This window comes from Mesoplodon densirostris, chromosome 5, assembly GCF_025265405.1.
Source record: "Mesoplodon densirostris isolate mMesDen1 chromosome 5, mMesDen1 primary haplotype, whole genome shotgun sequence".
Classification (NCBI taxonomy): domain Eukaryota; kingdom Metazoa; phylum Chordata; class Mammalia; order Artiodactyla; family Ziphiidae; genus Mesoplodon; species Mesoplodon densirostris.
The window spans coordinates 145,185,095-145,199,520 of NC_082665.1; the positions used below are offsets into that span (position 1 = coordinate 145,185,095).

Here is a 14,426-nt window from a genome sequence, read left to right on the forward strand (position 1 = left end):
CACTGAGGATGGAGGATGAGCAGGCGAGTGGCAGGTGTTCTAACCCAGGACTCAGCTCCATGGGAGTTTCTTCCTCCTTGTTCCAGATATGGTTGATGTTGTCTTGTAGTTGAGGATTACTGTTAGCTGGATTCCAGTTAACCAAAAAAATTTTGGCCAGTGTTTTTGTAATTCTTGGTACCCTTACTCAAGGGACAAAACTTTTAGAATAACTTCAGCCAGGTTTCTCACCTTTGGGACAAGAGAGATTTCCTTAGGCACACATACATCTTAAAAAAAAAAAAAAATATATATATATATATATATATACATATATACACACACACACACACACACACACACACACACACACACACATATATATGGTCACCCCAGATGTATATTTGTGTCATATATATATATATATATATATATATATATATATATATATTTTTTTTTTTTTTTGGCCTTAAAATTCTCACTTTGGCTGTGCTTTTGAGAAGTGCTAATTCTCCTATAAAGTGCTGGCTGGGCAGCCACCTGAAATGAGGGCCACTGTTTGTTCAAATCAGTTTCTAAGCCCATATGTATCCTTCAGGTCTTGAAACAGTCAAGAGATCTACTTCCCAAGATATGTGTGAAGAACTAAAGTGTGCAAGGGCAAGGAAATCTACAAGATGAATACAGATTATCTTCAGTTTCATTTAACTGCAACTGCCAAAGTTATGCATTTTTTTGGGTATTTGAAAAGTTGTCGTCAAAATGTAAGACTGAGGTTTTGAGCAGCCAAAACAAGGACCCGTATGTAATAACATTTAAATCTGCATGTCTGTGGTTCCCAAACTTTGCTGCACACTGGAATCACCCGGGGAGCTTTTGAAAATCTAGATGCCCAGGTTGTACTCCAGACCAATTAAAATCTGGGAGTGGGAGTCACATGTTAGTATTTTAAAAGATTTCTGGGTGATTCCAAAGTTCAGCAAAGTTTGGGAACTGATGGCATGCGGAATTATACAGGTAAGCAATTTGTAGAATGCTACCTAAAGAACTCAACTTACAGAATACTTTAATCCCCAGACCTCATGTGTATTTACGTTTAACATGCTTCAACATTATAATGGTAGAATATTTCAGAAATATGAAAAAGAGACCCTATAAATTAAAATTTATTCTGTAATCTGAAATATTTCCAAAATAGTACAATCCACTCCTTTTCTGCAGGGAGGGGGAAAATCAGAAATATTTATTTCCAGGTTCAAAATCCCTTTTATAAGTACAGAAGCAGGAGAAATACTGAAAGATGAAAGGAAGAAAAGATATAAACAAAGAAAAACTAAACTGATTATTTACTAAGAATTGCAAATGCTCGTTTTCTGAGCATACCACAGAGTTCCATTCTCTGTTCTTAGGACTGTGTAATTATCAGGGACAGGATGGCAAAGGCTCATGCTTTTAGTTTAGCAAAATAAACCTGAGTGTTCCTTTTCCCAGGTCTCAGTGAAAACTGAGACTGTACTCTTCTTTATGAAGGAAGAAAGAAAGAAAAAAGAAAGGAAGTAAGTTAGGGAGGAAGGGAGAAAGGAGGGAAGGAGAGAAAATACGTCTTAGTGGTGAGCTCACCTACCCTTTGAACTGTTTTGTGGTTGAAATGTCCTTCCTGACTGATCAGTGCTCATTCGACAGATTTTCACGTATTAGGAACATTCGAGGATTATGTCAGCTGAGACTCCTGCTGCCCGTGTGGTAGAGAGAACAACTTATAATAGCAAACATATACCAGACTTAGACGAATTACCCTCCCTGCAACCTGCGGGCCTGTTGGGGTCATTCAATTCGGCAAACAGTCCCGTTTCTAGAATCTCTTCCTGCCAAGCTATAGGGACAGCAGCTGTTGCAAATCTTTGGAAGAACTGCGTAGCTTTATCATCAAATTCGACTCCTCGAACCTCAGGAAATCTTCAATTTCATCGATATCTTTGGCATAAACCACTGATGGGTCTGGCACAAATGGAGGCCCACCTAGGCCAGCTTCCAGGCGAGGAAAGTTGATGGTTTTGAAGAAATGGTGTTTCCTGGGATCATCAGACGTTTCTCTGTGAAGAAAGGAGATGGCCAGCCTGAGACACAGTAACAAACCCAAACAGGAACTGTTCTAGCAATTCAAAATATGTGGCCTTCTTTTCCTAGAATACATTTCATTTTAATTGCAGAGACAATATAACATAAAGAACAATTTAGAAAAATGACAACTTTCAAAACCACCCACAGGGAATTCCCTGACGGTCCAGTGGTTAGGACTCCATGCTTTCGCTGCCGAGGGCCTGGATTCGATCCCTAGTTGGGGAACTAAGGTCCCACGAGCTACACATGGCTAAAAAAAAAAAAAAAATTACCCCACACTTCTACTATATGCAGATCGTAGCATTTTCATTGTTTGTAGACCACCTTCACATTTACATGTAATTTTTTTTTTTTTTTTTTTTTTTTTTTTGCGGTACGCGGGCCTTTCACTTCTGTGGCCTCTCCCGTTGCGGAGCACAGGCTCCGGACATGCAGGCTCAGCGGCCATGGCTCACGGGCCCAGTCACTCCGCGGCATGTGGGATCCTCCCAGACCGGGGCATGAACCCGTGTCCCCTGCATCGGCAGGTGGACTCCCAACCACTGTGCCACCAGGGAAACCCCTAGATGTAATTTTTAAACAGCCAAGTAGTTGACATGACTTTTGTTCTTGGTGTTTCATGGAAACACCAGCAAAATTCAGTGGGGTCAGAGCCTGCTTGCCTGCAGCTTCCAAGTCACTCACTGCCTCTTGCTCTGTCCTTCAGGGTTACACAGAACAAGTGAAGCATGTCCCTTCTTACCTGACCACCACTTATATTTTAAAAGACAGCAGTCAGATCTCCTCACTCTTCATATGACATGATTTCTAGGAGCCCCACCTACCTCCCTCAACTGCCACAGTAATCTTTAAAGACTTTTAAATAATCCATTAGCAATTTTTAGCAGCATAACTGAGCATACATTCGGTGCTCAAGACTACAGTTGTTTGTTATCAAACCCTCCTTCCCCATGCTAGAAATTATTCTAGTATTTGCCTTAGAATAAGGGGGAAAAATGTGTGTTTCCAGTTAGTTGTGTAACCTTTTATATTAGTTACCTATTGCTGTGTAACAGAGTGCCCTAACATTTAGTGGCTTAAAACAACAAACATTTGGGAGTTTCCTGGCAGTCCAGCGGTTAAGATTCTGTGCTCCCAGTGCAGGGGGCCTGGGTTTGATCCCTGGTCAGGGAACTAGATCTCGCATGCTACAATTAAGAAAGAGTCCACATGCTGCAAATAAGAGTCCACGTGCTGCAACTAAGAGTCCGCATGCCGCAACTAAAGATCTTTCATGCAGCAATGAAGATCCCGAGTGCTGCAACTAAGACCCAGAGCTGCCAAAAAAATGAATAAATAAATATTTTTTTAAAAAAGGCTTTATTTAAAAAAAACAAAAACAAAAACATTTATTATTATCTCACAGTTTCTGTGGGGCAAGAATCTAGACTTGGGTTAACTGGGTGCCTCTGACTCAAGGTCTCTAGAGACATCACAGTAAAGCTGTTAGTCAAGGCTGTGGTCTCATCTGAAGGTTCGACTGGGGTGGGGGGGTCAGGGTTGGGGTAATCTGCTTCCAGGCTCACTCATATAGTTATTGGAAAGCCTCCATCCCTCACCATGTGAGCCTCTTCACAGGGCTGCCTGATACCATTGTAACTGTCTTTCTTCAGGACAAATGGTCATATCAAGAGAGACAGAGAGAGAGCTCAAGATATAAGACACAGTATTTTTATTACCTAACCTTGGAAATGACATCTCATTACTTCTGCCATAGTCTACTTGTTAGAAGCAAGTCAGTACGTACAAGTAAGTCCAGCCCGTCCTTAACGGAAGGGGTTACTCAAGGGTGTGGATGGCAGGAGGTAGGGATCTTTGGGGACCATATTAGGGGTGGTCTACCATACACTTCTCTTGGTTCTTCTTGAGTCCAAGTTTTAAAGAAATAAAAAGAGGGCTGTTTTGTGGCATCAGGTTCAAACGATTTTTTTCTCTTTTTCATTTTTTAAAAAGATTTATTATTTATCATTTATTTATTTATTTTCTTTATTTTTGGATGCATCGAGTCTTAGTTGTGGCATGCAGGATCTTTGTTGAGGCATACGGGATCTTTCATCATGGTGCACAGGCTTCTCTCTAGTTGTGGTGTGCAGGTTTTCTCTTCTCTAGTTGTGGCGTGCAGGCTCCAGGGCGCGTGGGCTCTCTAGTTGAGGCTCACGAGCTCAGTAGTTGTGGCATGCGGGCTTAGTTGCCCCACGGCATGTAGGATCTTAGCTCCCTGACCAGGGATCGAACCCGTGACCCCTGCATTGTAAGGCAGATTCTTTACCACTGGACCACCAGGGAAGTTCCCTCTTTTTCTTTTATATGAGTAGGTATGCTGGTCTGACTAAGAGATGTCTTCCTTTTGGAAGAAGTCAATTTCTGTCGTAAATCAACCTTAATAAAGCTAATTACATTCATAGTCTTCCCTTTTTCATTTTTGTTCTAGTAATCAGAAAGCTTTTAGGAAAGGGATTGAGGGCTTCCCATATACATCCCCTTCAGAGACTCCCTACTGTGTCTGAGGATTACTGCAGCAGACTCTGTCTAGACTAGAGTCTAAACTCAATAATGACGTTACTAATAACAAGTGGAAATAACCAACGTTTATTCAGAGCTACTCTTGGCTAACACAACGTTATGCTCTTCACTTACTTTGTCACATTTAACCATCACAACAACCTTATCTGTCTTTTAACTGTATTTTAAACCTCTTTTAACCTTTTTTTTTTTTTTCGGTACGCGGGCATCTCACTGTTGTGGCCTCTCCCGTTGCGGAGCACAGGCTCAGTGGCCATGGCTCACGGGCCCAGCCGCTCCGCGGCATGTGGGATCTTCCCAGACCGGGGCACGAACCTGTGTCCCCTGCATCGGTAGGCGGACTCTCAACAACTGCACCACCAGGAAAGCCCCTCTTTTAACCTCTTTATACTTGCTTTTGCATTTATAAATAGCTGTGTATCTGAGAAAGCCAGCAAATATAGGTGAATTTTTCAAAGGAAAAATTGTAGTCAAATATTATTATGGAAAAGAGAAACTCAGTCGAAGGCTTCTGATGTCCAGCAATTCCCCAGTTCTTGTTTTGTGATTCAAGCCTAGCTCCATCCAGAAAGGCCCATCCAGGACTCCTTGGACTTTTCCCATTATGACCCCACTGAAAAGAGAAGTATGGAAAACTGTATCATAAGATACTATAAGGTAACTCTGTTATCCCCAAAGCCACTGAGTGTCCATGAATTGAAAGAAAGGGAAATGCAGGCTTGCCATCTATTAGAACCTACTGATCAGACTTCCCTGGTGGCACAGTGGTTAAGAATTGGCCTGTCAAAGCAGAGGACATGGGTTCAATCCTTGGTCCAGGAAGATCCCACATGCCACGGAGCAACTAATCACGTGGCCACAACTACTGAGCCCACATGCTGCAGCTACTGAAGCCCATGCGCCTAGAGCCCATGCTCCCCAACAAGAGAGGCCACTGCAATGAGAAGCCCACGCACTGCAATGAAGAGTAGCGCCTGCTTGCTGCAACTAGGGAAAGCCCACGCACAGCAACGAAGTCCCAATGCAGCCAAAAAAACAAAAAGAACCTACTGACCAATGTCTGTGTGGTTTACATCCTGTAGAGTAAGAGCCTTGAGGGAGGGTTACTAAGATGAATTGAAATTTCAAGGATGGATTTTTTTTTAAAAAGTCAGATCTATTGAGGTATACTTTACACAGCAACATTTTAAAGTATCAGAAAGATTTGCGGAATGGGGGTTGGTACCAGATTTTAAATGTGTCAGAACAAGGATAGAGGTAAAATTCCACCCAAGTAGATCAGGAATGAACCTCAGGCCTGTGTGTCTCATAGAGAACAGAGGAGTTAGGATGGGACCAGGTGCCACGAGGAAGAAGCTTGTACCATCTTGATGGCTGCTGGCAGGTATGAACACACTGCAGCAGAGGTCAAGAGGGCACCTGTAAAGTCACTGTGAGCAGATTTAACTTGGATAAAGGAGAGTGCCCATGGGCTTGGTGACCGTGGGGAACTTGCCATACCAGTCCTCACATCAGGATGCACAGTTCTCTTATCTAGGAAATAGACTCACAGATGTAGAGAACAGACTTGCAGTTGCCAAGGGGCAGGGGTGGACTGGGAGTTTGGGATTAGCAGATGCAAACTATTACATATAGAACGGATAAACAACAAGGGGCTGCTGTATAGCACAGGGAACTCTATTCAATATCCTGTAATAAACTATCATGGAAAAGAATATGAAAAAAAGAGTATATATATGTCTAACTGAATCCCTTTGCTGTACAGCAGAAATGAACACAACGTTGTAAATCAAGTCTACTTCAATAGAATAAACTTTTTTAAAAAGGCACCGTTCTTAACTAACATCTCAACCAGGCCCGGATGGCCTTGGCTTGTCCATTAGGGATGGCCAACTGCAGCCTTTTTGCCACCAGTCACAGAAGACTGGGGAAAAACGGGCCACGTTGAGGTTTTCTTTATGTTCTGACACATCCCCGACTAGATGCCCCTGGAGGGCAGGGCCCATGCCTTACGCCCCTTTCCAATAAATATCGGTGGGTGCTGAGGCTAACAACAGAAGACGAGGCTCCTTTCCCTCTGTGTCCAGGCTACCGGAAAGCTGATCACTTGGCTCTTTTGCACTAGCTGTGCTTACCTCAGTTGTGTAATTAGAGGGAAGCTTATTTGACTCTTGAACCTTTCCCTGGCAGATTTGTTCAGGGCCCTTTTGGTCCATCATCGTGCAGTGCCCTTGGGCAAATAGGGGAGACTATTGAAGGTAGCAGCACCTTTTGTAAGGGCCAAATCAGCAGCTGCAGGGAGACTTCTCCTGCTTATTGAATATATTTCAGAGCACTGACAGGGGCTATTGTGTTACCAAACCCCACACAGAGATTACAACGGATTCTCTAATAACAGTCAGTGAAGGAAAGGTACCAGCTGCCCATACACGAGGACCACACTGTGGGGTTTGGTCTGCCAAGAACAGTGGCTATTGGCCCGAGAAGCACTTAAGTCAGAGACTTGCATGGATACTTGCCCTTATTTGGCTGCACTGTCTGATCAGAATCAATCCTGCAAAATACTTCAGTCTTCACCTTTCATTTTATTGGAACACACCATAGTTGACCCCATCTGGAGTCCCTGTGAGATGATCAGAAAAGCTTCTGGCTTCTCTGCAAAATTGATTCACAGACCCATAAAGGCAAAAGAGGAGATTCCCTTCAGTGATGTCTAAGGAAGGAGAAGGGTTTTTTTCTTTCTTTCAAATGCTCGTGAATGCAACAGGGAGGGGGCACTTGACCTCTCCGCTGTGTAACGCATTGTCTAGGTATGTGCTCGGCTTTGGAGGATGCCCACGAAAGTACTCAAACATTATCTCATTTGAATGAATGTTTAAAAAATACAAAGAGTTGAAATGAAAACGTTGGAAGGTTTTCTCTTTCACTGAACAGCTGGTTTTTATATGCCTTCTCCCTAATGTTGTAAACAGTTTTTATACAAAACAGTCACAACAACATGTTTTTGGGTTTTTTTTTGCGGTACGCGGGCCTCCCACTGCTGTGGCCTCTCCCGTTGCGGAGCACAGGCTCCGGACGCGCAGGCTCAGCGGCCATGGCTCACGGGCCCAGCCGCTCCGCTGCACGTGGGATCCTCCCGGACCGGGGCACGAACCCGTGTCCCCTGCATCGGCAGGCGGACCCTCAACCACTGTGTCACCAGGGAAGCCCAACAAATGCTTTTTAAAAAGGTTTTGCTTGACAGAGCAGCTTCAGGCCATGATCTAGTGCTTTAAGGTGGCGTTTTCCTGAAGAAGTTAGTCAATGATTCATTTTACAGATTCAAAGTGGGCTTCTAAAGTACTGAGATAGGTTTTTATTCAAAGACACCAAGTGGGTCGTGTTCCCTTCAGGGAAGTCATCTAAAGAGACTGTTCGCTTCTTTCACTGCCTTGGCCACTGTTGGTACATCCTCTGATTCCCCCCGCATGGGCTTGAGAGCCAAGATGGTAGAGACGGTCTGTGTTCACCATATCCAGCTCTCCTCTCCTTCCTGGACAGACAGAAAGCAGCACTAGTCAGCTCCCTTGCCCTTAGGCAGGACCCGAGGACTCATTCTGTCTGACAGAAGTGTATCTGAAATGACCTGTAAAGTGGGTCTGAAGCAGGACAAAGCTCCCCAGGCTCTCTGCATGCTCTCTTGTTGCCACAGCAACCGAAACCACCACTGGATGAAACCACCAGTTCCAGTGGGGCTGAAAGGTGGAAGCAGCCTGAAGCTCTGAGTCACCATTCAGAAGGGAGATACCTGGAGAACCCTTGGACCCATAAAGGACTTCCTGTGAATGAGAAATAATCCTTTCGTTTTAAGCCGCTGAGACTTTGGGATTTGCTTGTGATCACAACATGGCCTATTTTGACCACACTAATACAATGTTGGAATCTACACAGGAAAATCACTTCCACATCACTTTCACATCAGTGAAGAGTTCCATCTCATTTCAAAGTACTCATTTGTTAGTTTGGTTATCTTTGAAATGCTTTGAAAGTCATTACAAATGAATTTTGTTTCGCTATTTTAAAAAATCAGATCAAAAATAAAAAGCTTGCCTCCATACGTAAACACTGTGAGCTAAGGCAGCCCTGTTCTAGAGCCTCCACTCACAACTACTCAGAAGATTTAGAGTAATTTGGCTCTCTAAGTTTTGGTGTAATATTAAAAATCAGTCATATTACTTTATGGTTGTAACTTTCTTTTTGTATGTATTTTTAGATTTTGAAAATTCAGTCCAAGTAATTTAAGACACACGAGCTCGTAGTTTAGTCAAAATATTATCTGAGGGCTTCCCCGGTGGCGCAGTGGTTGAGAGTCTGCCTGCCGATGCAGGGGACACGGGTTCGTGCCCTGGTCCGGGAGGATCCCACATGCCGTGGAGTGGCTGGGCCCGTGAGCCATGGCCACTGAGCCTGCGCGTCTGGAGCCTGTGCTCCGCAACGGGAGAGGCCACAACAGTGAGAGGCCCGCATACCGAAAAAAAAAAATTATCTGATATCACCCTTAGAACTAATTAATAATAATTGCTATCACATTGAATGATTCCTAACCTATGTTATATCTAACTTTGCAAGCATTATATCTAAACCTCAAAATATCCCACTGAATTAGTTAGGGATCTTTAGAGAAACAGAACCAAAAGGGCGCTGAAGGGTCCAGAATGCACAACAGTGGCATAAAAATTATTTTGAGCTGAAGTTATTTGAGAGTCAACAGATGCAGGTTTTGAACTCCCCTTATCTGCCTTTAAGATAAGCAGAGCCTTGGGAAAAAACTCAACTCATAAATCTTCTCCCCGGGAATTTCAGGAGTTTTGGAAGCAGGAAAGATTGACTCTTATCACCAGTGACAGAACTCAGCACCACACCTAAATAGACATTGCCACAAAGCTATCATATCTCCCATCTATTCTTCTAAGGGCCATTTATCTTTCCTAAAAGTCAACTGTTCTCTCATGAGTGCCCTTACCCCACTATTTCAAAGAAGTCATTTGTTTTCCTGTAAGTGACCTTCTCCCCATCCCCTTTCCCTATTAAATGGAATATAAGCCCTCAATTCTAACTGCCACCTAGTTACACTTTTTTGTGAACTCTTGTGTATGTACATAAATAAAAATCTGTCTTTTCTCTTGCTAATCATCTTTTGGCAGTTTAATTTTCAGGCTTCCGTTTCTAAACCTAAGCGGGTAGAAGAAAAGTTCTTTCCTCTCCCCCCAGTACGTGTGTATGTAAGAGAGAGAGAGAGAGAGAGAGAGAGAGAGAGAGAGAGTTTATTTTAAGGAACTGGCTCAGGCAATTGTGGAGGTCTGGCAAGTTCAAATTCTGCAAGGTAGGCTGTGTGGCTGGAGAGTCAGGGAAGAGTCACAGTTCAAGTTCAAAGGTGGTTTGCTGGCAGAATTCCTTCTCCCAGGGAGGTCAGTCCTTTTCTATTAAGGCCTTCAACAAATCACATGAGGCTCATCCACATAATGAAGAGTAACCTGCTGTACTCAAAACCTACTCATTTATATGTTAATCTTACCTAAAAAATACCTGCACAGAAACATCTAGAATAGTGTTTGATCAAATATCTGAGTACTGTGGCCTAGTCAAGTTAAGACATAAAATTAACGATCACACCCACAAAAAACCCCATTTTATATATGAGGATATTGAGACTCCAAGAAAGTAACTCAGTTGCTTGGGGGTAAAATGATCAGTATGTAGCCAAGCTGGGATGTGAGTCTATGTCTGTGACTTGAAAACCCTTGGTTTTCTCCTTATATGACACAGTTACTCACTGCCAAGGGTCTTTTCATAGGTCAGGTTTTCTTATTTTTTTCTTCTAAAATATCTTGATCTTATTATTCCTTTGTACGCAATAAAACTTGACTTTCCTGAAAACTAATTTCAACTGTACTTAACATAGCTGGCAACATCATATGTACTTAATAAATATTTGTTGACTGATTAATGATATTTTACAGAGATGTTTAAAAGGGGCAGAATCTTTCACTTGAAAATACATCTTGGAGGACTTCCCTGGTAGCACAGTGGTTAAGAATCCACCTGCCAATGCAGGGGACACGGGTTCAAGCCCTGGTCTGGGAAGATCCCACATGCTGCTGAGCAGCTAAGCCCATGTGCCACAACTACTGAGCCCACATGCCACAACTACTGAAGCCCGCATGCCTAGAGCCCATGCTCGGCAACAGGAGAAGCCACCATAATGTGAAGCCAGTGCACGGCAACAAAGAGTAGCCCCCGCTCGTTGCAACTAGAGAAAACCTGTGTGCAGCAATGAAGACCCAACACAGCCAAAAATAAATAAATAAATAAATTAATTAATTAATTAAAAATTTAAAACTGCAGTATTTACTTAAAAAAATACATCTTGGAGATTGTTCCATATCAAGTGTTCATAGTGTTTGAAAGTGTTGAAAATACTTAACCACATAATATACAAATAATAACGGGAAAATACTATTACTACTTAATCCCAAGCCTTTGTCATTAATCCAAAGTATTCTCCAAATCCCTGTGGAAATGCTGACATCACTAATCATGTCTTTATATGATAGTTACCTGCTTCCTAAGCGTTGCTCTGGTGTCTTAGCCAAGAAGAGTCTGCAAATGTCTTTTGCTTCCTCTGTAAAGTTATCGTGTTGGAATCTGACTTCCTCTTTCAGTGTTCTTTGCTTTAAATCCTCTTTACTGACTTTTTCCTTGTCATCTTTGAATGGTGTTCGTCCAGCAACCATTTCATAAATACTGCATCCCATTGCAAACCAGTCCACAGGATAGGCATAACTCGCTTTTTCCATTAGGATTTCAGGAGCCATACAACCATTGGTTCCAGCCTGTAATGCCCCAAACAAAAACAAAACAAAACAAAAACACTAATGTGAATTGAACAGACACTGCTGAAAGCCTACTCAATACCCTTTCTCCTTTTCTTTCCTTGTTGAGGGAACCCTACTTTACTTGGAGTGGCGATGTGTCTAACCTATTCTATTCCCTGCTTTCCCAGCAGCCTCTGGTGCAGTCAGGGCAAGCCATGTAATCCATTCTGGCCCATGAGACATAAAGAGGATTTGGGTGGAGTACATTATGAAAGAGACAGATACGGCTGATCTTGAAGTCGGAAAACCACCTAGACTCTCTTAGTCCCCTCACCTCATCTTTAAGGTAAAAAGTTCACGCGGCTGTCTCTAAGATCCCCTAAATTCTGCTTCTGCTTTTTATTCACAGATAATAGAAAATTAGATGCATGATCTTTTTTAAGTGGAGTTCTTTATTGCTAATATTGGACGTTCACATAATATGATCTAGTCTATGTTTTTTTACTCTATTTGCTATGTAATGATACTAATATATCAACCATCTTTGCCTGTTTGTCTCTGCACTGAAAATTTAATACAGAAATTTTAATCCATAAAATTCCACACATGAAACTTCATTTAACATGCAAGACTATATATTGTAGGCACACTTCTACTGACAATATATACCAAATGACCATTGGGTTAATGTGTGTATATATATATATATATATATATATACATTTAAATACACAAAGCATACAATTTACCATCTTACCATTTTAAGTGTTTAGTTAAAGAGTATTAAGTACATTTATGTTGTGCAATGAATCTCCAGAACTCTTCATCTTTAAAAGCTGAAACTCTATACCCATTAAACAATTCCCCATTGGGCTTCCCTGGTGGTGCAGTGGTTAAGAATCCACCTGCCAATGCAGGGGACACGGGTTCGAGCGCTGGTCCGGGAAGATCCCACATGCCGTGGAGCAAATAAGCCCGTGTGCCACAACTACTGAGCCTGTGCTCTAGAGCCCACGAGCCACAACTACTGAAGCCCGCACGCCTAGAGCCTGTGCTCTGCAACAAGAGAAGCCACCACAGTGAGAAGCCTGAGCACTGCAACAAAGAGTAGCCCCCGCTCGCCGCAACTAGAGAAAGCCCGCGTGAAGCAACGAAGACCCAACACAGCCAAACAAAACAAAGCAAAACAAAAAACCCCAAAAAACCCCCAAAAAACAGTTCCCCATTACCCCAACTCCCCAGGCCCTGGCAACCGCCATTCTACTTTCTGTCTCTATGAATCTGACTATTCTAGGTACCTCATATAAGTGGAATCATGCAGCATCTGTCTCTTTGTAACTGAGTATAATTTCAATACGTTCATTCATTCAACAAATATTTAATGAATACCTGCAACATACCTTGTAATGATAAAGTATATACTTACATTATAATATGTTTTCATAACAACTAAGCTGCTTTTGATTAAAGTATAATGTATAACCTTTGCAGCACTTAAAAATGCAAAGAACACCCTAAAATGACAATAAGCTTCTATTAATAGTTACATAAAAATGAGAACATAAAGTATTGGCAGAGTTGTGAGAAACAGATGTGCTCTGTAATTTGACTCAGATTTTTAGGAGAGCAGTAAGACACAAAGCATAGAAAATGAGATGTATCAACTGTTCCTGTTCTTCAACCAGGTCACTTGACTTTGAAGTAGCTCAAAGAATTGATTCAGAAGAAAGGGAAAGGAATCCACATCGCGAAGTTCGTAGTGTCATTTTTCATAATGGCTGCAAGCTGGAAACACCCAATGCCTTTCAATAAAGACAATAGACCAGACTTCCCTGGCAGTCCAGTGGTTAAGACTCTGTACTCCTACTGCAAGGGGCATGCCCACGTGCCCTCCATGTGACCAAAAAAAAAAAAAAAAAAAAAACTAGAGTCTAGTGTTAATACCAAGAAGTGCATATATGTAATGGGTTTCGCATACTGATTATAAATGTGAATTCAGTACATCAAAAAAGGTTGGAAAGTATTTTTAGTTGTTTACTGGGTGATTTTTTTTTCTGTCTAGTTGGTTAATATATGTTTTTAATGTACACAATATATGTAATACCTTAGGAATATTAAATTTCATGGATGATTTTTATATGGATAACAACAATGAAAAATATAAATGACCTAAGCACTAATGAGGAGTGATTGGCTTGAGCAAGAAAATTGTGGAAGTGACCTGGGTCTGACAGGCTGGGCATGAGTCAGCATGGTACTACTGTTTTTGGGGAAGTGTGTATGTAATTTGGGTGACCATATGTTTCGGTTGGCCTGGGACAACAATTTACATCTGTTGTCCTGGCATCTTGTTCAGTGTTACGTCTGCCAAAACAAAAGGGTACCGTAGGCTCCTCTGAGGCCCAGGATACAGTCTTACTCATCTTTGTATCAAAATGGGTATTTACCCCCGAGCCTCCCTTGCTGCATGCTCAACAAAATGTTTCTTACGTAAACAATAGTGAAGATGGTAACTAGATGTTTTCCATTCACTATCCAACAAATATTTGTTAAGCCACACCCTGCAGTGATTTCTAGGGATACCAAGACATACTAGGCCTGGCCCCTGACCTTGAGGATTTATAGGCTGGTGGAGACAGGTCAAAAGGTTAATTCAGGGCTTCCCTGGTGGCGCAGTGGTTGAGAGTCCGCCTGCCGAGGCAGGGGACACGGGTTCGTGCCCCGGTCCGGGAGGATCCCACATGCTGCAGAGCAGCTGGGCCCGTGAGCCAAAGGAGGGTAAATGCCTTAATGGGAGTGGAAAACAAACATACGGAGGCCAGAGTGTGTGTGTGTGTGTGTGTGTGTGTGTGTCTATGTGTGTGTTGGGGATACTTCACTGAAAAGTGACAGCCGAGCTGAATTATGAGG

General features: G+C 42.4%; 1 protein-coding gene across 1 annotated transcript in view; it reads right to left on the reverse strand.

Annotated features, from left to right (window-relative positions):
• Nucleotides 1-1,736: 1,736 nt before the first annotated feature.
• GRK7 (G protein-coupled receptor kinase 7) overlaps nucleotides 1,737-14,426 on the reverse strand; it is a 35,192-nt gene continuing 22,502 nt past the window's right edge. The window contains 3 exon segments of the mRNA XM_060100263.1: nucleotides 1,737-1,930; nucleotides 1,933-2,072; nucleotides 11,260-11,534. Of these exon segments, the coding sequence (XP_059956246.1) occupies nucleotides 1,737-1,930; nucleotides 1,933-2,072; nucleotides 11,260-11,534 (609 nt within the window).